General features: G+C 45.5%; 2 protein-coding genes across 4 annotated transcripts in view; one reads left to right on the plus strand and one right to left on the minus strand.

The window, feature by feature from the left end:
• The window catches only part of COL4A4 (collagen type IV alpha 4 chain), a 156,963-nt gene extending 136,148 nt beyond the window's left edge, over positions 1–20,815 (plus strand). For all 3 annotated transcript variants that reach the window (XM_058300015.2, XM_058300013.2, XM_058300014.1), the window contains exons 43-47: positions 3,197–3,322; positions 12,087–12,203; positions 13,616–13,804; positions 15,294–15,580; positions 16,009–20,815. In XM_058300015.2, coding sequence (XP_058155998.1) covers positions 3,197–3,322; positions 12,087–12,203; positions 13,616–13,804; positions 15,294–15,580; positions 16,009–16,272 — 983 coding nt within the window. In that variant the 3' untranslated portion in view covers positions 16,273–20,815. The remainder of the gene's footprint in view (positions 1–3,196; positions 3,323–12,086; positions 12,204–13,615; positions 13,805–15,293; positions 15,581–16,008) is intronic.
• A 4,246-nt stretch (positions 20,816–25,061) lies between these two features.
• The window catches only part of RHBDD1 (rhomboid domain containing 1), a 164,275-nt gene continuing 163,281 nt past the window's right edge, over positions 25,062–26,055 (minus strand). The window contains exon 7 of the mRNA XM_004453879.5: positions 25,062–26,041. Within this exon, the coding sequence (XP_004453936.1) occupies positions 25,950–26,041 (92 nt within the window). The 3' untranslated portion in view covers positions 25,062–25,949. The remainder of the gene's footprint in view (positions 26,042–26,055) is intronic.

A 26,055-nucleotide genomic window follows, 5' to 3' on the forward strand; every position in this document is an offset into this window, starting at 1 on the left:
TTTCTATTTCCTTTCTGTGCATAACCTATAAAACTGGGCAAATAAATAAGGAATTTTCAGAAGCCTTCAAATGAATAGAATTTCTATATACATCAAATTAGGGCATTTTTGCAGTAAGAAAAAGTAACAAGAATTTTATATTGCTCAAGAGAGTTTCCTTTGAAATATTTTAGATCTAGAAACTGCATTTCTAAATCAGAGCTAATCCTGCCAACAACACTGAGGCGGACTTTTAATGTAAATAAGGGCTGTCATGTTGATTGTCGTTGATGCTGTCCTAAATAATATGCTCTCCAACAATCTATTTCACTTTTGTCCTAATTCACAAATTTAAAATCTCTTTCCACCATGTGAAAATTGTTGCCTGGCCTGATTTTTCTGGCTTTGGATCCAGGCTCAAGAGGTAAGCAAGCTTTCATATAAAATTGATCATTTCCCCTAAATGTGGTTTCTAGTCATTTCCATATTTGCCTTTCCACTGTGTTTATGAGTTAACTCTGCTGCATTTTTTACAGATGGGCTACTGTAATTATATTAGAGCTTAATGCCTCTGCTTCTGTGTTACAGAAACAGTAACCTCATATTAGTGTTCTCACGCTCAGCCTCTTATCAGTGTCAAAGCAGTGTAGAGATTCAGTTTATAACATTGCTATTCAGGTATGGATTTTGAGTACTTTCCAGGCCAAATGCTACAGTACATACCAACATAAGATCCTTACGTGAATCCTACAATATAAATACAGTGAACATCCCTAAAATAAGTAGTAGTGAGAATACTGAAAGATGAGCTCTTAACACCCCATGTAGGGTCCACTTTCCAGGAGCATATTTCTTTGTGTGTTAAAAGAAATGCCTCAGCTTGGTGTCTTCAAGAGTCATCGATGTTGTAGCATGCACCGGAACTTCATTCTTTTTTTACAGCTGAGTAATATTCTACTGTGTGTATTTACCACATTTTGTTTATCCATTCATGGGTTGATGGACACTTGGATAGCTTCTACCTTTTGGCTATTGTGACTAATACTGCTATAAATATTGTTGCATAAATGTCCAAGTCCCTACTTTCAATTCTATGGGGAATAGACAAAAAATTGGGATTGCCAAGTCGTAGGGTAATTCAGTTTTCTGAGGAACTGCCAACTGATTTCCACTGCACCATTCCACAGTGCTGAAGTGCAATGTGTAAGGGCTCCTATTTGAAGACATCATGTTGAGAGAAATAAGCCAGACATAAAAAACAAATACTGTATGATCTTGTCTATATGAAATACCTAGAAGGAGCAAACGTCATAGAGACAGATTGGGGGTTTTAGGTTACCAGGGGAAGGGGGTGCAGGGCAGGAAGAGGGAATTAAAGCTAAATGGGTCAGTAGTTTCTGTGTGAGGCATTGAAAAAGAAGGATTAATGGGTGTTGGTGATGTAGCACAATATTGTGAATATAATTAAGTCTACTGAATTTTATACTTCAAAGTGGTTAAAATGGGAATTTCATGCTTTATATTATTTACTACAATAAAAAGTTTTTTAAATGCCAATTTTCTTTTCAATTAAGTGTTCACAGAATCCTTTACAATGCCAAAGCAACATATTATTTTGTGTCTGGCATTTTCCAAGAGACTAGAGTTTTTCAAAAGCAAGCAAGAAATATTGTGAAGCTTGCATTTGTTCTTTCCAGACATCTGTTATTAACCCTAATGAAAATTGCCTTGAACACAGACCCTATATATTATTTCTTGTGCTCTTAAAAGGGAGGCCTAAGAACCTTTCTTTCAGTTTCTGGTTTATTAAAAAGAAATGCAAAATCAGAATTGAAAAAATAAAATCCTGCTATTTTAGATGTTTATATTTAAAAAGTAATGTATATTAAATAAATTCTTTTAGTGCCTCTTACTATGACTGTTTGCATACACTCATTTAAAGATAGCAGCAAAACTAAATACGAAGTTCAAGCTAAATGTCCCTTTCCACCCCTCCTTCATCCTGTCCCCATGCCACTGCCACTGTGAAAGGCTCAGGTATTTTAGGGAAAATTGGAAAAGTTCACATGCATGTTTCTCAAATTAATCATAATGGAAAAGGCAAGTTTTACATGAAAATGTATATATCATAAAAATACATCTGGCCCTGTGTTTCTTATGGTTTCAGACCATATTTTACAAGGGGTTAAATTCCAAAAACAGCTTATAGAATTCAAAGCCATTTCGCATGGGCTCCTTAAGTAGGATGTAAAAACTTGGTCTTTACGGTCCCAACGTCTAGCCACCTGAACCTCAATTTCTTCATCTGTAACATACTAACAATGGCACATGCACCCCGGCTTGTTCGGGGATTTGATAGTAAAGCCTGATACATGATAAAGCATTCGGTAAGTTTTAGCCTTTATTATTATGGCTCTGTTGGTCATGTTTATAGAATGTTTGCAGGGTGACTGAATGAAGCTTTAGGAAAAAACTCTTGCTAGGATTGCCAACGTTGGGGCCTCACCCCAGAAATGCTGGGAGTGGACCCAACCCAGCAACCTGTGTTCTAAAAAGGCAGCCAGACAATTCTGATGTGCTAGAGTTTGGGAAGTACAGCCTCACTGCAGGGCTTCTCAATTCCGGCTGACATTTGAATCCCCCGAGGGTTTTTTAAGAAAATGCCAATCTACCCTCGCGCCCCGCCCCCGCCCCCGGGTTCCTGTTTAAGAAGTCTGGATGGGGTTCGGTCATCTCCAGCTGACTGTATGGACAGCCAAGGGTGAGCCCACTGCCCAGGCCATATCTAATATCAATGACTCCAGAATCTCTGAGTTGGGGCCCGGGGCATCAGTACATTATTACAACTCCCTGGATGATTCCAGCATACACTCAAGGTTGAGATCACTGCCGTAGAGCCTCCAGCAAACCGGAATTCTATCTATTTGAGTAACTGACACTTTGGAAACCCCCTGACTGCACCGTAGAGTGCAGACTTCAAGCCGCACTTTCGGAACCCACCAGTCCCCCGCCCAATGTCACCTGTGGCGGGTACCCCAGTAAAAAAGTGGTCCAAACTTTGGAAGTCTGGTGAAAGCCTCCAAATTGTTGCTGCCTCAGCCAATCTCAAACACTTCTGAAAGTTCAGCGTAAATGTCAAAAGTCTATCTTGAACTTGAAAAGGCAGAAGGTGTTTATTCCTAAGCACCCAAAGCACAAGTGGTGATTGCAATTTCAGGTGAACCAGGGCCACCTGCAGATGTGGATTCCTGCCCCCAAATCCCTGGGCTTCCTGGGGTGCCAGGCCCGAGAGGACCCGAAGGAGCCACGGGACTCCCTGGAGTGAAAGGCCCCCCAGGACCAGGTACGAATCTTACTCTGATTGTTTATCATTCGCACCATACATTGCTAAAACAAAAATCTCAGTGTTTCACTCTGTAATTTTTGGAATGTATCCTAAAATGCTAGTGAGGATGAAGCGATGAAAATTTCCCTCACCTTGTTCATTTTTTTACATTTGTCCAAAGGTTTAATCAGACCAATTTACCCCTTCTATTTTTATGCTGAACTCCTACTGAAATCTTTTATACTTGGCCAGTTTTTGAGTGTGGGCTTTGACCTCTTAGCATGACAAAGTAGCTGCTCTGCAAATAGTCATGAGTGGCTGTTGAATTGATCTTGAGATAAGAATGTTGAGTTGGGCTCTGTGCAGCTGAAACAGCCCACAAGAAGGGACAAAGAGACGTATCCCTGAAGGAGGGGTAGGAAAAGGAGCAGGGTCTTTCTAACTTTTGGCAGTGACCCCATTGCCCATTTAATTGATCCGAGAATTGCTCAGTCTTTGTCGGAGTAGCAGGATCCCTATTTAAGTATTTAAACCAAACTGTTCTTTTACAAGCGCCACCCAGGTGGTTTATTTCCTTTTTACATGCTCCCCACCACATTGGGTAATTACGGGGAGATCAGGGGGATGGGGTCTGTGATCCAGAGGTTACTCACCCCTTCTGGCCGATTGGCAGTGCCACAGCCCTCGATGTGCGAATCATCCACGGAGGCACGAGGCCGACCCTCTCCTGCTTCCCCCACTGCCCAGCTGTGACTTTGGCTCTTTTCGGCTCAGGTCAGGGCCAAAGAAACTGGAAGTAGAACTGAATTTTGCACCACCTGCTTTTCTCAGGTTTCCCCGAACCCAAGCAGGGAGAACCCAAGAACTGTCTCCATATTCTGGGGTCTGAGTGGTGCTTGGGTTGTGTCCAAAACTGCTCTGGAGTCTTCCTCCAATTAAAGGGTTTTTGTTGTTGTTTGTATTTGCTGCATCGCATCTGTGTTTGTGCATGACGTTAATTGGGTGTCGATTGCAGCGACTTCCTTTAACAACTCATGAGCGCTGGGAATGGGGTTAGGAGATGTTTATTTTCTCTTTTCTTTGGCAATCATTGAATGGAAAAAAGTTTTCAGTCAGTTGGTGTAGTGGGTCTGTTGTCCTCATTTAGAACCAGGCTGCCTCATGATATACGTATTTGCATATGAAGGGCTGGTCACCCCATCTTTAAAAAAATAACTTCTGAGAAGCTGTAGTCAGGTTCTGTTAATTCCATCCAGATCCCCAATCTCTGTGTTGTGGGTGATACAGAGATGAATAGGGTGCGTTTCTTTCTCCCCCAAGGGTCTCATGGTCTAGTGGCCACTCTAATAAAATGGTAGATTATGATTCTTGTTTTAAAAGAGTTGTGAACAAAGAACATTAGAGAAAGGGACAGGAAGAGGTTGAGTGTGGAGACCTGAAGGACTGCTGTGTCCCCAGCAGGTGACATCTGAGCAGAGCCCTTAGGAAGAGTGTTTTATTTCCGCCTCTTCTGCAGACCCAGGGCTATGGGGGTGGCTGAACACACGCCACCTGACCCTGGACCCCCAGAGGGTGAGATGGCCCGCAGTCTATTGATCACACAAACCCACGGCCCCAGGGGAGGAGGACACGGCACGCCACGCAGGGTCACGCGGGAGGAGCCTCTGGGCGCAGTGAACTGGCAGGGCCTGCGGGAGGCAGGTTTGTAGGAACAAGGGGCAAGGTGCTCCCTAATCCCCACGTGAGGATGTGATGGGTTTGCGTGAAGAGCTGCACAGGTCGGCAGGGAACTGAGCCTGTTACTCAGGTTCAAGCAGGTAGCGTACCGGTCCCTGGGAGAAGGCGGGCTGTCTGGTTAGGGGACCTGACCTGTGGCAGCAGTGGGGGCAGATGTCAAGGCAGCACTTACTACTAAGCCTGTTTCAGGCCTTACACCATGGAAAGATTGGGCTTGCAGGGCCCAGCAGCGTCCAGCAGGGAGCCGGCGGGAGCACAGGCGGGGCAGGGCGCCTGATGGCCCGGGAGCCCAGAGTCCGCGGTGTCCCTGCTATTCAGCGTGTGTCCGCCGAGCAGCAGCACCTCACACCCCACCCTGGACCTTCCGAACCAGAATCTGCATTTTCACAAGGTCTCCAGGGCCTTCATCTGCAGACTCCATTTCGAGAAGCCCTGGTTCTATGAATGCTGTTCTTGGAAGATTCCATTGAGTACTATCTTCCCTCGTGACTCAATCCTCGCTGCATGTTCAAGTCGCCTGGGAGGCTGGTTTGTGAAAAATACCCATGTCGGGGCTTCACCCCAGACCATGGAATGGGGAGGGGGATGGAGTCCGAGAATCAGTATTTTCTAAAGCTCCCTGGGTGACTTTATGCAGCGAAGATGGAGACCCACTGCCTCACCCCAAACACCAAGATTGAGGCCAGATAGGTATTGAAGTCACCCATTGGGATGGCTTTGGAAAATAATCAAAGAAAGCCATTAAGAAGAAAAAAATGAAGGGCAAATTCTACACACTTTGACATAATATTATATTTGCTTAGGTACATGCAAGATTCCCTCCCTGTAGATTGTGAGCTTCTGAGGGGGCAGCTGACTTGGCGGCCCCAGTTGTGACCACCTGTCACCTCTACTTCCTCCTGACTTCAGGTGGCCTTGGCTCACCCAGCTCCAAGTGGCTGAAGCAGGGCTGCTCAGGCTTCCTTTCACCGTGTCCTCTTCTCACTGGTGTCTCCGGCCCTGCTTGCTGACAGTGAGGAGCCCCTGAGGCCACCTTCACACACAGGATATGATGATGATGATTATTTTTAAAAATATTTATTTTTTATTTATTTCTAGCCCCCCCCCCCGTTGTCTGCTCTCTGTGTCCATTCACTGTGTGTTCTTCTGTGACCATTTCTATCCTTATCAGCAGCACCAGGAATCTGTGTTTCTTTTTGTTGCATCATCTTGTTGTGTCAGCTCTCCATGTGTGTGGTGCCATTCCTGGGCAGGCTGCACTTTCTTTTGCTCTGGGCGGCTCTCCTTATGGGGCGCACTCCTTGCACATGGGGCTCCCCTACGCGGGGGACACCCCTGCGTGGCAGGGCACTCCTTGCGCGCATCAGCACTGCGCATGGGCCAGCTCCACACGGGTCAAGGAGGCCCGGGGTTTGAACCGCGGACCTCCCATGTAGTAGGCAGACGACCTATCCACTGGGCCAAGTCCGCTTCCCAGGATGTGATTATTATGTGAAAAAAAAGTGCACAGTCCAGTCATGAGATATCGACCTGGCATCTCGTGTTCACACAGCCTGGGCTGCGTCGCCCCATGGCCCAGCTTCTCTGGAGCGTCTTTCTGTCCCCCTGTGTACAAGGCTTTGCTTGCCTTTGGGCCCCTCTTCCCTGAGGGGGCCTCAGGCTCCTGTAGTAAGGACCCGTCCTTGTCCGTAGTGCTTTCCTTGGTCCCCTCGCTGCCTGTTCCCACTGGCACCCCTGGCTGTGCTGGTGTGTTAATCAGGGTTCTCTAGGGAAACAGAATCAACAAGAGCTATCTGTCGATGGTAAGAGGTTTTATCAGAGTCTCTCACGTGACCGTGGGGATGCACAAGTCCAGGTTCCACAGGCAGGCTGCAACCAGGGCTCCGATGCAAGTCCAGTGAAGGTCCTCAGTGAGTTTCTGGGAGATGGTGGCTGTCCAAAGACAATCTGGACTCTTCCCCTTTTAATGCTGAAATCACTTCCCTTTTTAAGGCATTCCACTGATTGGATAAAGCATCACTCATTGCTGATGGCAATCTCCCTGATTGATGTAGATGTAATCAGCTATCTATTCAGTAAAGCCAGTGGTGACTGAAGTCCATAAATGCCCTTGAATACAATCAGCCCAGTGTTTATGTGACCAAACAACTGGGCACAATTACCTGGCCTAGTTGACACAATAGCCTAGCCATCACAGCTGGTTACACTGTCCAGTTGCTCAAAGTGACCAGTCTATCCTAAGGTCTAAAGTGTCTGAGCCTTGACTGGCCATAGCGTCTGGGTTTTTTAAAGACAGTTCTTTCCACGGTGTGTGAGGGGCTGTGTCTTCCTCTCCCGAGGTTGGTTGTACAGGAACAGCTGACACTGAAGAACCACTTCCACTTAAGATTGCTTTGTTGGTGTCTTCAAAATCTTCTCTTTTCACTGCTAAGTTGATTTTGCAACCAACTGCTGCAGCAGAGAGCTACACAGAGAAAACCAAACTGCCCAGTCTGAGCAGGTCACGGACTCACTAAATATAAGTTTTGTCTGCTAAGACTGCTCCACCACAGAAGGCCTAACGCTTTTCTGCTCAGATCTCTCTTCTCTGATCAACACTTTCTCTTCCAGGGTAGGCCTCAAAAGTGCAGGTTCCTGCAATGAACACAAAGGCGGTTTCCATTGTGCTTGGAACTGTTACCGCCTGGTGGAGGACCACATCCTGTTAGGGTTGCGTTTATCTTCACGTCAGCACTTGACTCTCTTGGGGGAGGTGATCCATGAAACATAGGGGGTGGCATTTTAGGTTTAGTTTTTTACCTTACAACAAGTTCCATATGGAGAACTAGTCCATGTACTCGTGCTGGCATACAACTCGGGATAACAAGAGCCTTCCTTCCTGTCTCTTGGGAAATGCCATCAGCCTGACAGTTTTCCTGCCTTCCACTCAAGGGAACAAAGCCTATATTTTACCTCTTCCCTGTTCAACAGTGATCTTGTTACAATGTCTTGAAATTCAAAAGCTGCTCCTCCCGCCCCACGCCCCGCCCCTGAAGCCCTGAAGGCCCCGGGCTGCCTCTCTCCCCTCTGCCTTGGCACATGCCATTCCCTCTGCACAGACACCCTTCCCTTGGGGCGCAGCTTCGTGTCTCGACTTACAGGCCACCGTCTCTGGAGGCTCTACCTGTTACACTCCAAGCCCAGCTTGCGTGCCCTTCTCCGTGCTCCTGCAGCTTCTTCTATTTACAGTCGTCGTCTCAGTTACACCACGAGGTATTTGTCCTTGCCTGTTTGATTTGTGTACATCTCTCCAGAATAGGGGTCAGCAACCGTTTCGGTGAAGATCCAGATGGTAGATATTTTAGGCTTTATGGGACTGATGGTCTCGATGGCAACTGCTTGGCTGTGTGGTTGCTGCGGGAAAGCAGCTGTCATAATACGTCAGTGAATGAGCTCGGCGCATTCTGATAAACCTTTAGGTACAAAGGCTGGCAGCGGGGCTGTGATGGGCCAACCCCTGCTCTAGACGCCGTAAGGCGCTCGCGGGCAGGACTTCCCCTTCCCTGGTGGAGGCCCTGCCCGGGCCTGGCTCCTGCAAGGTGCTTATTGAGTGTTTGGTGAACAATTGCCTAACCTGCCAGCTGTGGTCCACTGGGAAGGGCAGGCTTTCTCAGCCTCAGCACTATCGGCGTTGGGGGGCCGGGTGGTTCTTTGTTGGGGTGCTATCCTTGCACTGTGGGGTGCAGGGCATTGTCCCTGGCCTCTACCACTGGATGCTAGTAGCTCTGCCTCTGGCTGACAACCAACAATGCCGCCAAGCATTTTACCCTGAGGAGCAAAATTCCGCCAGGCTGAGAACTCTTTATGTGGGGAGAGGTGTGACAGGAGATCAGTCTAGGGAGGAGTCATTTAGTAAATGAGAAAATAAGGTCCAAAGGTTTAAGAAAAGGTTAAACAAAGAAACCAACCGCTTCGTAAAAAGTACAGTGGCCTGTGGCTCTTTCGGATCTTTTTTTTGCCCATATTTTTAAAAAGGGATCACTCTCTTCTCTCTCCTTTGCAGACTGCTCTTCGTAACATGCTGCTACTTCTGTGTCATTACATATTTTCCTACAATATTATCTGTCAAGGCTGCAGAGTATTGCATTAGATGATTGTGCCATAATTTATTTAACCACTACACTCACAAATTATTTATTGATTGCTTGGGTGCCAGCTGCTCTGCTAGAAAGAAGTCAATCCAACAAGGCCCTTCCCTCTGGAGCAATAGGCTAGCGGGGAGTACAGGCAGTGACCAAGGCCGAACAGGGGTGCTGGGTGTGAACAAAAGGCACCGGTGGGAGTTGGTGACGGGGTTGCTTAGCTGGGGGGTGTGGTGGGGCGCCGGCAGGGAGCACTTGGGGAGGTGGTTCCCAAGCTTTACGGAGCCTCAGCGCCGCCTGGAGGGCTGGTGGAGACCTGCACTGTGGGCCCCGCTCCGGAGTTTCTGAGCTGTGGGGTGTGCAGAGGGCTCGCAGAGTCTGCATTTTTAACAAGCTCCCAGGTGATCTGATGCTGCTGGCCCAGCTCCGTGCTGGAAGGAATCTCGCTGATTTAATGCTTCCCCTTTTTCATTATGATAAGAAACCAGTAATGAGTAATCCTCTAGATAAGCACGTAGGAGCATCCAGATTGTGAGGAGGAAATGCAGTTTAAATGATTAAAAACAAAGGCTCCGGAACTCGACAACCAACCTCTCTGTGCCTCAGTTTCCTCATTTGACAAAAGGCAGGAGCGTGAGGATTTGAACACTGCTTGATGCAGAGTAAGTGGTACGTGTGTTTTCAATTGTTGTTATTTCAGTAAGATAAATTCCCTGAGCAGGATTTCTTATTTAAAGGATTGGCAGAAATGTAGGGTTTTCAAAATATCACCAAATTCATTACCAGAAAGACTTAAAATTTACATTATGATCGAGAACAGTGGTTCTCAAATGTGGTCCTGGGACCAGCAGCATCAGCATCTACTGGGAACTTGCTAGAAATGCAACGTCCCAGGCCCCACCCCTGATGTCTTAAGGCAGCCACTGGTTTATAGCCAAGTTTGAGGACCACTATTCCAGAGCTTCTTTGAGCTTCTGTTCGCAGAAGCAACAGTGTCTGTGTATTGTGATGGTTAAGTGTGGCATTTCCTGGAGATGTTCCTCCGGTGGCTTGGAGACTTGCCAGGCTGCTCCAGGCCAGTCAGCTACTGGGCCGAGTGGGAATTCACAGCAACTGAGGCACCAGGGGGGCCTCACCGAAACAGCACAGAGAGGGCAGCTGATCACCACCCAGCACCTGAGTATGAATCTTTAGTTTCTGCTAACTTGGCAAGAAGCACATCAAACCCTTGAAACCAGGCACCCTTTCCACGGCAGGGATGTGCACTGAGACACAGGATTTGGGCCAGGGTGCTTTAGTAACACATTAATTTGACGGACGGGAACCCTTTCCTCCCACGTTACCAGGCGTAGAGGGGAGGCTGCTGGAGGCCGCCGGGGGAATGCCTGCGGTGGATTGGTGTCCTCCACGCTGGACTTCCGAAGCCTTCGTCACCTGCACGCCGTCACAGGAGGGCAACGTCAGCAGGCACGCCTGAAAGCACATGAGCAAGCCCCCTTGAATGAATGCTTGAGAGAGGGAGAGAATACGAACAAATTGGAAACGGGAAACCTGAGGAGGGATGGAGACTCGGGATTGGGCTAATGGCAGTTAAGTCCCTCAAAGGCAGTGACTGTGCCTGCCACCCTGACCCAAGGGAGGTTGTGGCTAACGAGGTCATCTTGAGTCAAAGTAACCAAATGTGGAAAGAACCCCTCTGCATTAGTCAGCTGAAGGGGTGCTGATGCAAATGACCAGAAATGGGTTGGTTTTCATAAAGGATATTTATTTGGGGTAGGAGCTTACAGATACCAGGTCATAAAGCATAAGTTACTTCCCTCACCAAGGTCTGTTTCCACGTGTTGGAGCAAGATGGCTGCCGACGTCTGCGAGGGTTCAGGCTTCCTGGGTTCCTCCCTTCCAGGGTCTTGCTTCTCTCTGGGTTCGGCGTTCATCTCTTCCTGGGGCTTCAGCTTCAGCATCAAACTCCAACATCAAAACTCCAGCATTAAGAACCCCCACATCAAAAGCTCCAACTCTGTCCTTTGCCATGCCTTTTATCTCTGAGTCCCCATGGTGGGGACACAATACCCTAATGATGTGGCCCAATCAAAGCCCTAATCATAACTCAACCATGCCCAGTAATAGACAAGATTACAAACATAATGCAATATCTATTTTTGGAATTCATAACTATATCAAACTGCTCTACCCTCCAATGTCAGCGTGGCTGCTGCTAAGTGCCCCTCTGCCCCTGGGAGCACACTGAGGCCCTCTCCTGCAGCCGCCGCTGCCCTCCAGGTTGTCCAGAATCAGGACCTGGTGGTGCTGAGCAATCTCTGGGCCTGGTACCCTCTCCATGGCCTCTCTGAGCCTCACCATTGCTAGAACTGGCCCCTGGTCGTATGGCTGCTGTGAAGACCAAATGGGATCACCCACGTCAGCGGGTCAGTGGGTGCTGAGCACATTGGAAACAATCAGAGGCTATTTTTTAAATTGCTGCTTTTTATCTTGCTGCCAATTTAGTTGACGCCCATCTGATTCCTATTAAATTTTGCATTCTTCCATCCAGGTTTTTAAAAAATCATTATTTCTAACATTAGTGTTTAATTATAAAAGCCATGCACATTCAACATAAAAAAAAAAAGAGTCAAATACACCAAAAAATAAAAGAAAATGTGAAAACCTCTCTGTCTACATCTCCCTGGGCAGCCTTCAAACCCTAGCTCTGCCCCTTACCTAGCTCATTGACTTAAACAAGTGCCCTCTCAGAGCCTCAGTTACCCCAACAGCCAGGTGGAGAGTGTATAATCCCAAGCTCACATAGCTGCAGGCACTACATGAGCTAATGTGCGAGTGCCAGTGCTGGTACATAGAATCCATGCAGTAAGTACCAGCAGGTGTCACCATCATTTTCACTGCCACTGTCATGAACTTTTGTGCAGGGTGCAAGGGAGAGCCCGGGCTGGATGGCAGGAGAGGTGACGATGGCATCCCTGGGTCTCCTGGGCCTCCTGGACACAAAGGGGACGTGGGAGAAGCTGGCTGCCCTGGAGCACCAGGTAAAGACCTTCCATTTCTTCTCTTTACTCCAATGCTACAGACCCCAAAACTCTACATGAGATCCTGGCTTTCCTAAGTAGATTACCAAACTGGATCTTATTAAAAGCATTTGCCTTAGATGCCAACTCACCTGATATTAGGGAGACAGGAGGACACAGGGACAGGAAGAAGATGCAGCCCTCCTCTTCTAATTGATGCTAAGCCACCCTAAAAACCAGGCAATTCCCTCTTTCCATGTCAGTATTTCCCCAGACCACTTCGTGTTCATGAGGGCTCAGCCATGTCAGCGGGTCACTTTCTAGGTTAATTAGGGGTCTGTCAGCCAGAAATTTGCTATGGGATCGTCTTTGAGGGGCTCTGCTGAAGGTCGTCCTGAGAGAGTACCAGGTAAGGGGCATAAACTCCAACTCAAGGTTAATAATGACTATGAGAGAAGAGGGCTGGGTGGGGCCTGTGGCAAAATGGAGCCTGCAGTCTAAGGGCTTCAGGGGAGCAGCTGCAACTCAGCTCTGGGCAATGGTTGTCATGGAAGGACGCTGGCCCAATATGCTCTGCTTTTCAAGTCCAAAATCTCGACTTGTAAAATCCAGATTGGGCGAATGAAACACTTGAGCAGGCCTGATTCAGTCCACAAGCTATCACTTTGTAACCTCCAGCTTTTGGTATCACTAGGGAGAGCCTGCAAATGTTCCAGAAATGAGCTAATTTCAAAGTCTAACTTCACTTTTTGCTCTTGGCAATTAAACATTATCATTGGCCTTCTTCAATAAATCAGCCCCTTAGAGGTGCCAAAGAAGATGGTCCCTGCCTGCATCCCGTACATCTGTTCATTTCTCATCTGCCAACAAGGATTCTAGAACTCCTTCCTCCTCCCTCCCTCCTTCCCCTAAAAAAGAGGAGCTTGTGGTCCCCAAGCCCTTGGCCTTCCTAGAATGGAACTGACAGTATGTCTAAGCCATGAGAGAGGTCTGGGAGGGGACTTTGAGAACCACCTTCTCAGAAGAGCGGCTCCGGTCCAGCGTGCCAGGGCCTGGAGAACACGTGTGGGTGCCCTGTCATCCTCTTCAGTTCTTTTCGTCCCAGCACTTAGCGTTTCCAATGTACTCCATAGTTAGCTTTTTCATTGTGCTTATTGTTTGGCAGTTCTCTTCCTCATGTAGAATGTGAGCTCCAAAAGGAAGGGCAGGGATTTTCCTCGGTCTTGTTTTTACGCTCAAGTTTCCCCCGGCCCTAGAACTTGCCTGGAACGAGTCCTTTGAAGGGGTTGTGTCTGTGTCCACCGTGGCTGGGGAGAGGCCTGGGCTCGGCTTTCTCGTTCCCCATGTGCCTAGGGTGCTATGGAACTGACGTCTCAGGAACGTTTGTTAAGCTGACGCACTGAACTGCCTCCACCGTTTCCTTTATTCCCCAGGCCCTCCTGGTTCCGAGGGGGATCCTGGGCCCCAAGGGTTAGGCTCTGGCTACCTGAGTGGCTTCCTCCTGGTTCTCCACAGCCAGACAGATCAAGAACCCACCTGCCCCTTGGGCTTACCCAGGCTCTGGACTGGGTATAGCCTGTTATACCTGGAAGGTCAAGAGAAAGCTCACAATCAGGACCTCGGTATGTGTATACCTCACGACGGCCCGTGCCCACTGCTTTTAGAGTAAATCTTTTGGGTTAATTTTATGGACCCATCACATGTTAAATGATCACTAATCATATATGGGATTTGTGTGTGTGCACATGTGTGTGAAAACTACCATACTAAAATAATATGATGCTCTCAACTAATTCTACTAAACCTACAGCCCTATGATTCAATTATTATTAATTTCTTAAAACGATTTTTCCTCAGTAAGCTAAATGTAACCCTTGATTTAAAAATGCAGTTTTGATTTCCAAAGGTAGGTGATCTAATCAAGCCTTGGCCAGTTCTTATATTTATATGTCACATGGTACACGGACAGCACACTCACGGGAAACTGGTGTGGCACTTGCCAGCATCAGTTCCCTGCCTTACTCCACACTTGCTTTCAAATTGCAGAACGTTATTTTGAGGATCAGCTCTTGGTACCACTTGTCACTTCTGAATAGTAGATTTAGAAGCCATAGGCACTTAAGCCCAGGGTTTCAGTGCCTTGGTGCTGGTATCTCTTTCTGAGATACTGGTGGTTGGGGTGGTGGGCACAGCGGGGCTATTCCAACAGGAGTGGGAGCTGGGTGAGGTGAGCCCAGTCCTGCTTCCTTGGGCTCTGACCCCACTTCTCCCCAGGGGTCAGCCATGGTCTTCCCTACCCAGCAGCCTAGGTCCTTTGAGCTGGGGGAAAGCAAGAAATAGCATTAAATATCTTGAGTCTGTTTGCTTCTCTCCTCCTCTTCCTTCTGCCATTAGCCTGTTTCCTGCCTGGTATCTGAACCACCAATCTCACATCCCCTGTCCTGGTCTAGCCAGAGTGTACATCTTACAGCTTGGCAGGAATAAAATCCAAATTCCTTAACATGGCTGACAAAGCCGGCATCCCCTGGCCTGATTAACCTCCAGACACTTCTGAGACAGACAGACAGACAGACAGACAGACAGACAGACAGACACACACACACACACACACACACACACACTGAACTTTGAGTTCTTTGAGCTTAGGCTCCTTCTCTCTGGTCCTCTCTACCACTGTACCTTCTGCTTTAAGATTCACCACTGCCATCTCCAAACCCAGCTAAAAGCTCTTCATGGTTCAGGTTCTTCCAGTAGCCTTCCCTTAAGTCCTGGCACCTCATACGTTGGCCATATATGGGGCTTGTTGCATTTCCTTTCATTTGTCTGTTTGTGCCCCATTTCCCCACGAGGTCATGGGCTTCACATGGACAGAGATGTGTCCAACTCTGAGCACGTTTCTGGGCTCACAGCTGAGTCCATGTGGGCTGGTCCACAGGACTGGGGAGGAGGTCATAGTGGCCAGGTCTCACCATCACAGCAGCAGGACTTAGCCAGGGCCTCCATATACCAGAACATGTGCCATGAAGTTCACGTGTGGGAGATGCTGTGAGTCCACTGGACATACCAGGACAGGCTGCTGGTGCACCAGGTCTGCTCTTCTTTCCCTCCCAGGTCTGGCAGGGTCTTGCCTTCCCATGTTTAGCACGCTGCCCTTTGCCTACTGCAACATCCACCAAGTGTGCCATTATGCCCGGAGAAATGACAGATCCTATTGGCTGGCCAGCGCCGCCCCTCTCCCCATGATGCCGCTCTTGGAAGAGGAGATCCGCCCGTACATCAGCCGCTGTGCCGTGTGCGAGGCCCCAGCTCAGGCAGTGGCCGTCCACAGCCAGGACCAGTCCATACCCCCGTGTCCGCCGGCCTGGAGGAGCCTCTGGATCGGGTATTCATTCCTGATGGTGAGTCCTCTGCAGCCAGTCCTGGCACGGCCACCATTTTGTAAAGCCCTTCTTTAGCCCTTTTTGTCTAGACTGGGCAGTAATTCTGTGAACTCGGTACAGACAAACAGAAGAGGACACGAGGTCATGACGGCCTCACAAGCCATGCTTCTTGAGAGGCAGGGCCATCCTTTTTTAGCATCAATTAATTCTTTTGATCACTTTAATCACTCAATTGGTGGAACTGAGATGATGCATTCGACTCTGCCATCAGGGGAATTGCTTCTGTTTTGTTTGCACACCCATCATCTCTCCTGCGTCTCTTTTCCACAGTAGATGGTATCTAATGAAAAGCGTTAAAATCAGGCCCAGACCTCGGCGTGTCATAGATGGGGCCTGGGGTTGTCTGTGTGTGTTCGAGTCCTAATTCCCCTTTCTTGTCTGGGTAGCACACAGGAGCTGGGGACCAAGGAGGAGGGCAGGCCCTCATGTCCCCGGGCAGCTGCCTGGAAGACTTCAGAGCCGCACCATTCCTCGAATGCCAAGGCCGGCCAGGAACTTGCCACTTTTTTGCAAATGAGTATAGCTTCTGGCTGACAACGGTGAAACCAGACTTGCAGTTCTCCTCCGCACCATCACCAGACACCTTAAAAGAAAGCCAGGCCCAGCGCCAGAAAATCAGCAGATGCCAAGTCTGTCTGAGGCACAGCTAGAGAACGCCCGGCCCACTGACATGCAGTCAGGAGGTGCTTCCTCCAGGCAGGATCAGGCTGTGCGAAGATTTAATGGTGCTCACGTTGGTGCTGCTCCAGTTCCGGTGGCTCCTTCCATTCCAACATGGTTATACCATGGTACTGTAACTCCTTCCCTGTTCTCTACAGCTTAAGCGAATGCTACATGTATGCGTTTGTCTGGACCCACCAATCCAGATGAAGCTCAGATATCCTTATTTTATTGAGGATGATGGAGGAGCCGGCTTTATTTAAAGCACATGCTAATTCACAGGAAGACAAATAGATGCTAAAGGCCAGATTACAAATGACATTACTGAAAACTTCATTCATTGGTTAATAACATCTCAAACAATTGAAGTCAATTACTCTATAATACACTGTACATCTGGATGGATTTTTACAGGGAAAAATAAATAGGCCAATAAATGAAACTAGAAAGCAGAGATTTTCAACATTTCAAAATGATTTCCTCTGTAATCTCTTTTTCCGTGCACTTTAAATAATTGTAAAACCGTGACCAAAGAGCTAAAAAAAAAATTTTTTTTTTTCACTCTGCCAGCATTAGCAGTTCATTTCAAAGCAGAATGAATCACTATTCCAGGAAGGAGCAAGTCGCTGTATTCCAGAGATGCGACATTAGCATAAGCACATCACAGATGAACATAAAACATTGTGTTCTCCGCTGCATTTTTTAGAGAATAGAAATGCCTACTTTGGCAACCCTTTTGAAAACTAGCAATTATGGAAAAAAGATATTCAATAAGGGATTAAGAGCCTAAAAGCTATTAATGAATATTAAGGCCGTGATTCACAAAAAATGACTCCCCATTTCTGTGAACTTCCAAACAGACGCTTTTTCCAGCCGGGCCCAGCGTGTCCTCGGTGTGGCGTGCTAATGGCACTGAAGCCACATGGGGCTCACTCAGGCGGGACACAGTTCTGATAAAACGTCTCCCTCCCCTCCCCAGGAGAGCCTGCAAAGCTGCATCGCAGCTTGCAATGGACACTTTCTCTCTAGACACATAATGGCCTCTCGCAAGGGGAAGTGCCAGAGCTATCATTATACACTTGGGAGAAAATTAAGGGCCGACATAATTAAACTTCGGGAAAAAGATTCATTTAAGTCAGGGTCACCCCACCAGGAAGACATGGCACTATCTTTAAATGAAACAAAGACACTCCACATTTTAAAATTTATGTTACTATTAATGATTTTTATGGGAGCATCCTGCTTTTCCAATTTAAAAAATTCTGGTATTTTATGTCAGTATTGTACCAAGGCAGAGGGTTTGACATTTAGCATTAATATTGTTCACAAAAGTTCAGATGGCTTAGATATAATTTTTGATTTGTAATTTATAATGAGTAGTTTTCTGAATAGCAAAGGATACATTTTCTCTTTTGCTAGGAATTGTGATCTAATCCTAAAAATGAAAAGACTTGTTGGAAAAGATTTTTAGGAAATTCCCCTAAAATGTCATTTTACAGAAAACTAAAGAAAATTTCTCATGGAAGAGTGATACTTATTTAGTGCTTAGTTTCAACACACTTAAAAATAATTGAAAGAAGAAAAAACTCAATTAAATTTTTGTTTATTTATAAGAAACCTTTCTTTGTCAAACATTGATTAGGAATGAACCTATTATACGCAGAAACATTTCAAATGAATCTTGCTACAGCTGCCCTCAGGATGGCAATTTATTTTAGAGTACTTTTGGTAAAAAGAAAAATGTACGTTTTTAAATGAATTATTTTCTCGATGTAGCAGAATATTTCCTAATTCGCGTGCCCCATTTAATGATTTTTTAACTGTGCTATGGCATGCTAATTTAACCTGGCTTTCATTTTAAAATGAAATTTAAGTCAAATCCAGCCTTATTTGTAATTACATTTCTCTCTGATTCCAAAAGTGTTATTACCAGGAAGAAGAATGATAAATGGCACGTAAGAGTAGCTCTTCCTTGCTAAATTACTTTAAACACTCTACCTTTGGTATTATAATATTATCTCAGTAAGTTTTCAAATAAATACCAAAAAAAAAAAAAAAGCTAAATTGGGTGGAGAATTTACTCCACGGCAAGCCTGAGATAACCTAAGTAGGACATTGTTCAAAATATCACCACAGCAAGAGACCTCCTTAAACGCAACACACACTTTACTTTCTGGTTTTGAAAAAGTATTTTAAGTAGTCTAAAGGGTAAACTAAGGAAGAATAACTTCTTACAGTAGAAGTCCAAGATATTGAAGGCATTATTTTCCTCACCTCATGATGTATCCATGCACTGTGAAATAGCCTTCCTTTGTGAACCAGATGAACAAAGTTTTAGAGCTCTTCTGCTCCTGGTGATTATCCTTTTCAAGGTCTTCTTCCCAAGAACCTTGTTGGCGGGAAGGCACCTGGACTGCTTATTGGGAATTGTTGTGGGTCACTTGGTGGAGGGCTGGGAAGTTTCCTTTCCGGTTCTCATCCGTCCGGATCAGTCCCCAAGGCCTCCGAACTGCAAGTGGCTCTTTCTCCTCTCGCTCTCCCCAGGCCTAAACTCGAGTTGCCAGTCCCTGCTGGTGGCTACCTCCTCTCCAGCCTTACTGCAACTGTCTTGACACAGACTTTCTCTTTCGCTTTACTCTGGCAGTGATCTCTCCCGACTGGTGCCTCGGCTTTCAAAACCCTAACCCTCATCGCCCTAAGGTGCAGACTCGATGATTTTGTTATGTTTTAGGAATTTTCAAATGACTTCACTTGGGACGAAAGGCCCAGCAGGCAGGAACTGTCCTCGGCTCACCCCCAGGTGTATTTCTTGCCTCCACAAAATGCACAGCTCTGCAAACACTCAGTGCATTTCCACTCTGTGCCTTTGCACCTGCTCTTTCTACTGGTGCGATGTCTTCCCTCAGGTGAGTTTACCTGGCAGACACCTACTTACCTCTAAAGACTTAATTCAAGGGGACTGTGACTGCCCTGGCCCCCAGTACCTGTAAGGGGCCTGTTCTCTCTCTCGCATTTCCCCTCTGCTCCTGTCATGCTTCAGTGCACTGCCTTCATTCCTCCGCTAAAGCGTAAGCCCCTCGAGGGCAGGGGCCATGCTTTACTCATCTTTGTCTGTCTAGTGCCTAGCGTAGAGCTGAGCACACTAGTGACACTTAACTCTTTTTATCAACAACAGTTCATTAAATGTCATTAGCCAATAGATGTTCAGCTCTGCATAGGGGCCTCATCAACAAAATGGTAACAAGTATAAATAATTTCTTCCAAATATTTGAATGTGGCAACATATCTGCACATGCACAATCTCCTATTACAATTAAAAATCAAATAATAAGCTTTTACCGTCATATAAAATAGATTCTTAGTTTTTCATAAATTGAGAATTCAGAAATGATAAGATTTGAAAGAGGGTAGTAGTTGAGAGGCGACTTCCCTGAAATGTGACACGGCTTAAATTAAGAGGGAATACCGATTACAGCTTAAGAGCTTCCTAAAACAAAACTGACTCGGCAAAGTTTGTATACATGTTATCTGTGCTTACCAAAATTAACAGAAGGGTCCACTAAAATTAGATTTTATCAAAGATTTTATTCTGAGCCTTTCATAAATTACAAGAAAGCAAATCATTCTGTGTTCTAGGAAATTATATTAGATTTGTGTTTTTATCAGCACAGCAGAAAAATTTGATGACTATTTCTTTTATTTGGTATGCTTGTAAGAATAGTGGAATGATGTGAACTTTAGAGTCAGGTGAAACCAGGTTGGAATCCTGCTCGATCACCTTCCAGCTGTGTTTTCCTGGCCCAGTCACACAAACACCCTGAACCTCATTTTCCTCATTTATAAAATGGGACATAACACCTACTCTTTCATTGAAAATTAAGTTAGCTATACGTTAAGCTCATAGCAGTTCTCAGTTCTCATATTAAATAATCTATTTTAAATAGCAGATGTGACCATAATTTAAAATACATTATTTAATATGAAAATATTTTCTGAGGTTTTTTGTTTTTTTTTAACATGGCAGAATTACATTATGTTTCTCAGAAGGCATATATATTACTGAATAGAATTATTTACACCTGGCCAATTCTTAATGTCTTTGGGAATGCTGTTTTATTTCAACTCTCAAAGATACTGTGCCACAAAAAAATGACAATTTCCTGCAGGGACATTATCAGGAAATTCTGCAGGGAACAAAACAATTGACATTAAAAATCAGTACTCGGGAATTGTCATTGTTATTATCTGCCAGAAACTCTGCATAATGCATTTTAAACCACCAAGGCTGACTGCCACATACATGTGAAATGCTTGAATTTTATGGTGCTTAAATATTTAATGATTCATGGGGGAAATGTGAAATATCCAATAAATTGCATCCCTTTCTCTAACCAATGGTTGTAAAGTTGAAGACTTTCAACATGTTACATTTGCAAGATGCCTGGTCTGTCACTGGCACTTAAATCTTTGTTGTATTACCATTTATGATAATATGGTTCATTTTATATAAACTTTTGTGATGACCTCCGAAAAGAGCTGCGTTTCATTTGGCATATTTATTTTCTTTCGAGCTGTCGTGAGTTTACCTACCTCTTATTATGGCCTTAATATTTTCTTGTTGCTGGCTCAGTGGGAAAAAATAGGAAATGCTACCTGGTACAAGTGTGACCTGCAGAAGGGGAGAAGTAATTGCGTGGGCAGAATGCAGACAGAGACACTTTTTCCTGCGGCGAGGATGTGCTTCCCTAGCTCTGGGAAGCACAGTTCTGCACACAGTGAGGGGGCAGGGGCAGGGGGAAATGAAACAGGCTTCAGGGGCACAGGGCCCTCGACCACAGCGGAGTTGTGTGGACAGCGGGCACATGGTTCCCATCCTGTGAATGAGCTCAAGACCACCTATTTCAGGATTAAATGAAGGTCAACTATAAAGAGACAAAAAATATGATATTGCCTTTTATAACTACAGTAACCTGAAGTTAGGTTTTGGTACTAGATAGTATTTCTCATAGCCCCCCTACATTGCTGAGGATGGGGATAGGTGCAGAGCAGATAATCAATCTCTGTTTCACGGAGCTACTGTTTAGCCGTTGGAAGGAGCTTCAAGGGTGTATAGGCCAATCTCTCACCCAACAGAGAAATGACAGCCTTTAGGTAGAATGTTCTGAGCACCCACTAACTGATAGGAACTGCTTTCACCCTGCCACAAGCACTCCCTTTGAACCTCACAACTATCGTATTTTACAGACGAGGAAAAGGTGGTTTAGAGGGATTAGTGACTTGCTCAAGTTCACAGCATCTGCTAAACTTGATCCCTCATCTGCCTGTCCAGAGACTGTGCTCTTACTACACCATCGCCTTCCAGGAGCTTCCCTGATTTGTGGTTTGGTTAGAGAAAGGGGGTTTAAAACAGACGTCACTCTGGTACCCTGCCCTGCTGCTGTCACTGCAAAGCCCCATGTCACCAGTCCTCAGCATGCCCAGCTCAGCAAGGAGACTGTCTTAAGATGTTCTGGGGTTGGAGATGGAGACCCACAAGCCAGACCTATTGTGGGGGGGGGGGGCTCAGAAAGCCCACACCCCAGGGCCAACTAAAAATCAGCCAGGCCTCTGGAGCCCCTAGATGCTCAAGGTCAGCTGTCCAGGGGAACTGTTCAGAGTTGGAGAAAGAACTCCCCAGAGGCCCTTAGCTGCAGGCTTGCTCACTGTGGCACCAGCCCACTCAGCCATTTTCATTCTCCCGTGGGTCACCAGGGCACTCCTTATCATACACTTGCATTCTCGAGGATTATATACTTAATGTTTATAGTTTTATTAGCTAAAGATGAAATTCTCAATTGGTAAAGAAACTGCTATATCAATTTGTTTGGAAAAAGTAAGGAAGGTTTTCAATGAGGAGTACAAAGTTCTTTTGGTCCCAAAGGAGTAGGTCTTAAGATGGCGACACTGTGTGCAGATTGGATAAGCCATGTCTTGTGTTCCTTGTGATAAACGAGATGTCGCTATAACAACCTGCGCACTTGGTACTCCAGGCCACTGGCAAATGCTTCCTTTTTAGAATGCACAGCTGGGGCTCACAAGCACTTGTACCTGTTATCTTGTTTGCAGGAGGAAGTGGTATGCTGCTGTAGATACGATGTTTTCCTCAGTTGCTCCTTTTCTGGCTTAGATTGGGTTTTGCATCTCTTTTTCATTCAGCCGTGCAGCAGGAGGAGCTCCCAGTTACTAGCTGCTGGTCCCGGATCCACCAGTGCTCCTCTCTGAGCCTTGGCATCTAAATCTGAAAGCCGGGGGCTGGTTTTCTTTCCATTCTACTGGATGGTTGTTACAAGCCTAGGGGATAAGTGCTGACCTTAAGATGTATTTGTGCTCACTGAGATCTGAGAAGCACTCTGGCTCCTACAAACTGCCTGAGCAGTGTTAAAACGCAGATTCTGATTTAGTAGGTAAGGGGTAAGTATGGAAAGGCTGATTGTAAGGAGCTTGATCTTTAACCTTGGGCACTAGAGGGCCAATAAAAGGTATTTGAGAGGATGTGCAGCATGGAAGTGGATTTTGGAAGATTAACCTCGTAGAGCTATGTAGAACTGAGGTATTCTAAGTATTGGACAGAATAAGGGACTGAGAGTCTTTGTGGTTCTCCTAAGCTGAGAGTCTGTGATTCTAAAATGAAAGAATAGGGAAGAAGAAAGAAGAGCAATGACTGCAGTAATATCTAGGAAGGGAACTGAAGAAATGATAGGTTTGTTATGACTAATTTAATATAGTTCATTATTGAATACTGAATCTTTCAAGGGAAACTATGGCTGGCAACAAGGAGGCCAGGTCCACTAGCAGTCCACCTGTGGCGGGGGGGGGGGGGGGGAGGAGGGGGATGAGGTCCCTTTGGTTTCCTCACTCCCCAGGCAGCAGAACACAAGTGCCAAATACGTGGATTGCCTCCAATTCTACAGAAACCAGTTTTTTTGCTATTCAGTGTGAGCTTTACCATCAGGCAATTTAAAACGATGGAGGCGGCCTTTGGAAAATTATGGCCAACTTTGGAATCACATGCAACCTATTCACAGTCATTAAAAGGAAGCAATTTTAATTATTCCCTCATCTTGAGAACCAAGGGATGATTCTGCATTAAAAGCTATCATGACTTGACTGACCACAACCAAACTGTGGGAACCAGAGGCCAAATAGTCAGGAAATTTTTTTAAGCAAAGAAACAAATACAAAAATTAGCTCTAAATGCTTTTTCTCTATTAGAGAAATTAGTCTCTTGTGCTTGCTTTGTTTGTCTTTCTCTCTCAACCCTCTTTAAGTTTGCTGGCATAACTCTGGAGATTCCTTATTGTAGAGAAAAAAAATGGGCATGAAAAATAATAAGCACTGGTTAAAGGCAAGCCTATTAATGGACAAAATAATTATAATAATTTCCAGAAAATATCTTCACTGTTGTGCTAAAATAATTGGCTTCTATTTATAACTAAAATGACCTTTCTTGTATCTCTAGAAGTTTAGTTATGTTCTGCTCCATTAATAAAGGAGTGCATTTATATTAATAGTATTATCACCCAAAATTCAATTCCTATGTCTCTATATCTGACAAGTCACACAGAGCAAGAAGGTACTATTACTGGCATCAATAGCTACATATATATTAAAAATACTCTCATTTACAGTGATTGGACTTCTAATGCAATTGAGAAAACACTGTGGTTGGAAACTAACATTTAATGAGCTCCTACCACAAGCCAGGGTCACCCTTTGGATGGCAGTGGGAGGAGCAGGAGAGAGTACAGAAGGATAAACAAGACACAGGTCTTGTCCCTGGGCCATTCCCAATCCATGCTCCCAGAGTAGAAGGCATGTCTTTATTTCATTGTACACAAATAATAATAAGGGCAAGATACAAGTATGATGACAGAACTAGCATGAGCTATGAAAAGATGGCATGTGAGCAGTGACTTTTAATTGGTAATGGGAGCCAAATTGAGAGAGTTTAGGAGGGAAGAATGACATTTAGCTTGTACATTTCAATTAGAACATGTTTAAAGCTACCAGACTCACAGGTACAATTCATATGATAAACAGGCTGTAGCTTGACATCAATTATAAATTAACCCAAGGTGCTCAGGCATCATTATAGTGCCAGAGGACCAGGTCAAAGTGCTCCCTGGACTCAAGTGGTTTTCTAGCTCATTTATGTGCAAGTGTCAAAGCTTCTCCCAGGTAAATGCAGATTAGGAACGGACACAAAATTACGTAGTCAGGATGCTTGAAATTCATCAAATATATACAAAGAAAAATTGAGAAGGCAATAGCCCCAACAAGATAACCCTCGGTGCCTCTAAGTGGTGGGAATACCGGTGTTTAAAATTGTATTTGTAATTCTTTGTATTTCTATTGTGAATTTCATCAATGGACACATAATTGACTTATTATTAAGTCAGTTTTCATGATTTCTTGATTTAGTATCAGTTCTCCTTATTGAAAAAATAATGCACACATACACATATTTTTAAAATCCTGCAGTGTAAACTTGTGAAAAACAGAAAGCAAAACCCCCTGTACTCCATTCCCAAAGATAAACTTGGTTAACATCTGGGATATATCCTTCCAGATATTTGCTTTATGCAAATACAAGGCATATATATGTGTGTGTGTCTTTCTCTCTCTATATGTATATTCCTTTCATTATCAGAAAACTATACAAATGCTAGAAAAGTCAAAATAGGAAGATTCTATTCTGCTTCCAACACTGTTTAAAAATAAATGTAGCAGCAACAAGAAGTCAGCAATATCTTGCTTCTTTAATTCACAAAATACAAGCATAAGGAAATAGCATGACATCCTCTGACAGACAATCTGTGGAACATTGCAGGAGCCAGGAGTGTCTTTTGGACACTTGGACAGGACAAGTGAGCTGCAATAATGGCCACTTAAGAGGCACTTGGATGAGGGAAGGAAACCAAACTTCCTGCAAGGAGGATTTCTTGCCACTGAACGCCTTCGCTGGACTCTACTGCTTCGGTGAGGACTCTAACAAGCCATGTTACTCGATCCGTGTATCGCCACTGAAGAGACTGCTGAACCCAAATTGCTGGTACTACTCGACAGCTACTGGAGCTCTGTAGGGGTTTCCCCATTTAAATTCTCTGGCTTTCAGTGAAACCTTGTAGAAAGGCAGAGCGCTAGAAAAGCAAAGCAAGTATACTGTAAACACCGAGACGTAGGGCCCTGAAGGGCCGAGGCACCTGTGTAGCAGAGACCAGAAGAAGATACTGCTAAGGTAGCCACCTCCTGTGCCTAGAAAGTCACAATGGCCACAGGCAGGAGGAGGGACTGATCTTCCAGGCAGAGGCACCTTGGTGCTGGCAGAGAGAGAAAGGAGTGGGCAGCTGGTCCCTCTTGGAGGCATGGACATTCCGTTTGCGAGCGAGGGCCACTCGCAGAAAGCTGCAGGCTGCATTCGACAGTCCGGGTTTCCAGACAAGTCAATTTGGCTTGTGAATCTAGACTCCCAGGGGCAGTATGACGGCTGTCCAAGGCAGATGTGAGCAATTTGGGATGATAGCGGTGTGCTCTGCTTTTGTTTAAAACTAATTAGGGGCTTGGGGAGTGAACCAAATGGGTAATAATTACACAACTGGACCATGTTTTCTCAAGATGTTGTGCCACCTCACTGCGCATCAAATCTGTGAAGCCGTTGTCTCCTCATTTCTTCTGGTGAGAGGCGAAACCCAAAGGGTGGTGGGCTACTTCTGGGATTCCCTGTAGTGAAAAGC

This window comes from Dasypus novemcinctus, chromosome 7, assembly GCF_030445035.2.
Source record: "Dasypus novemcinctus isolate mDasNov1 chromosome 7, mDasNov1.1.hap2, whole genome shotgun sequence".
NCBI classification, from domain to species: Eukaryota; Metazoa; Chordata; class Mammalia; order Cingulata; family Dasypodidae; genus Dasypus; species Dasypus novemcinctus.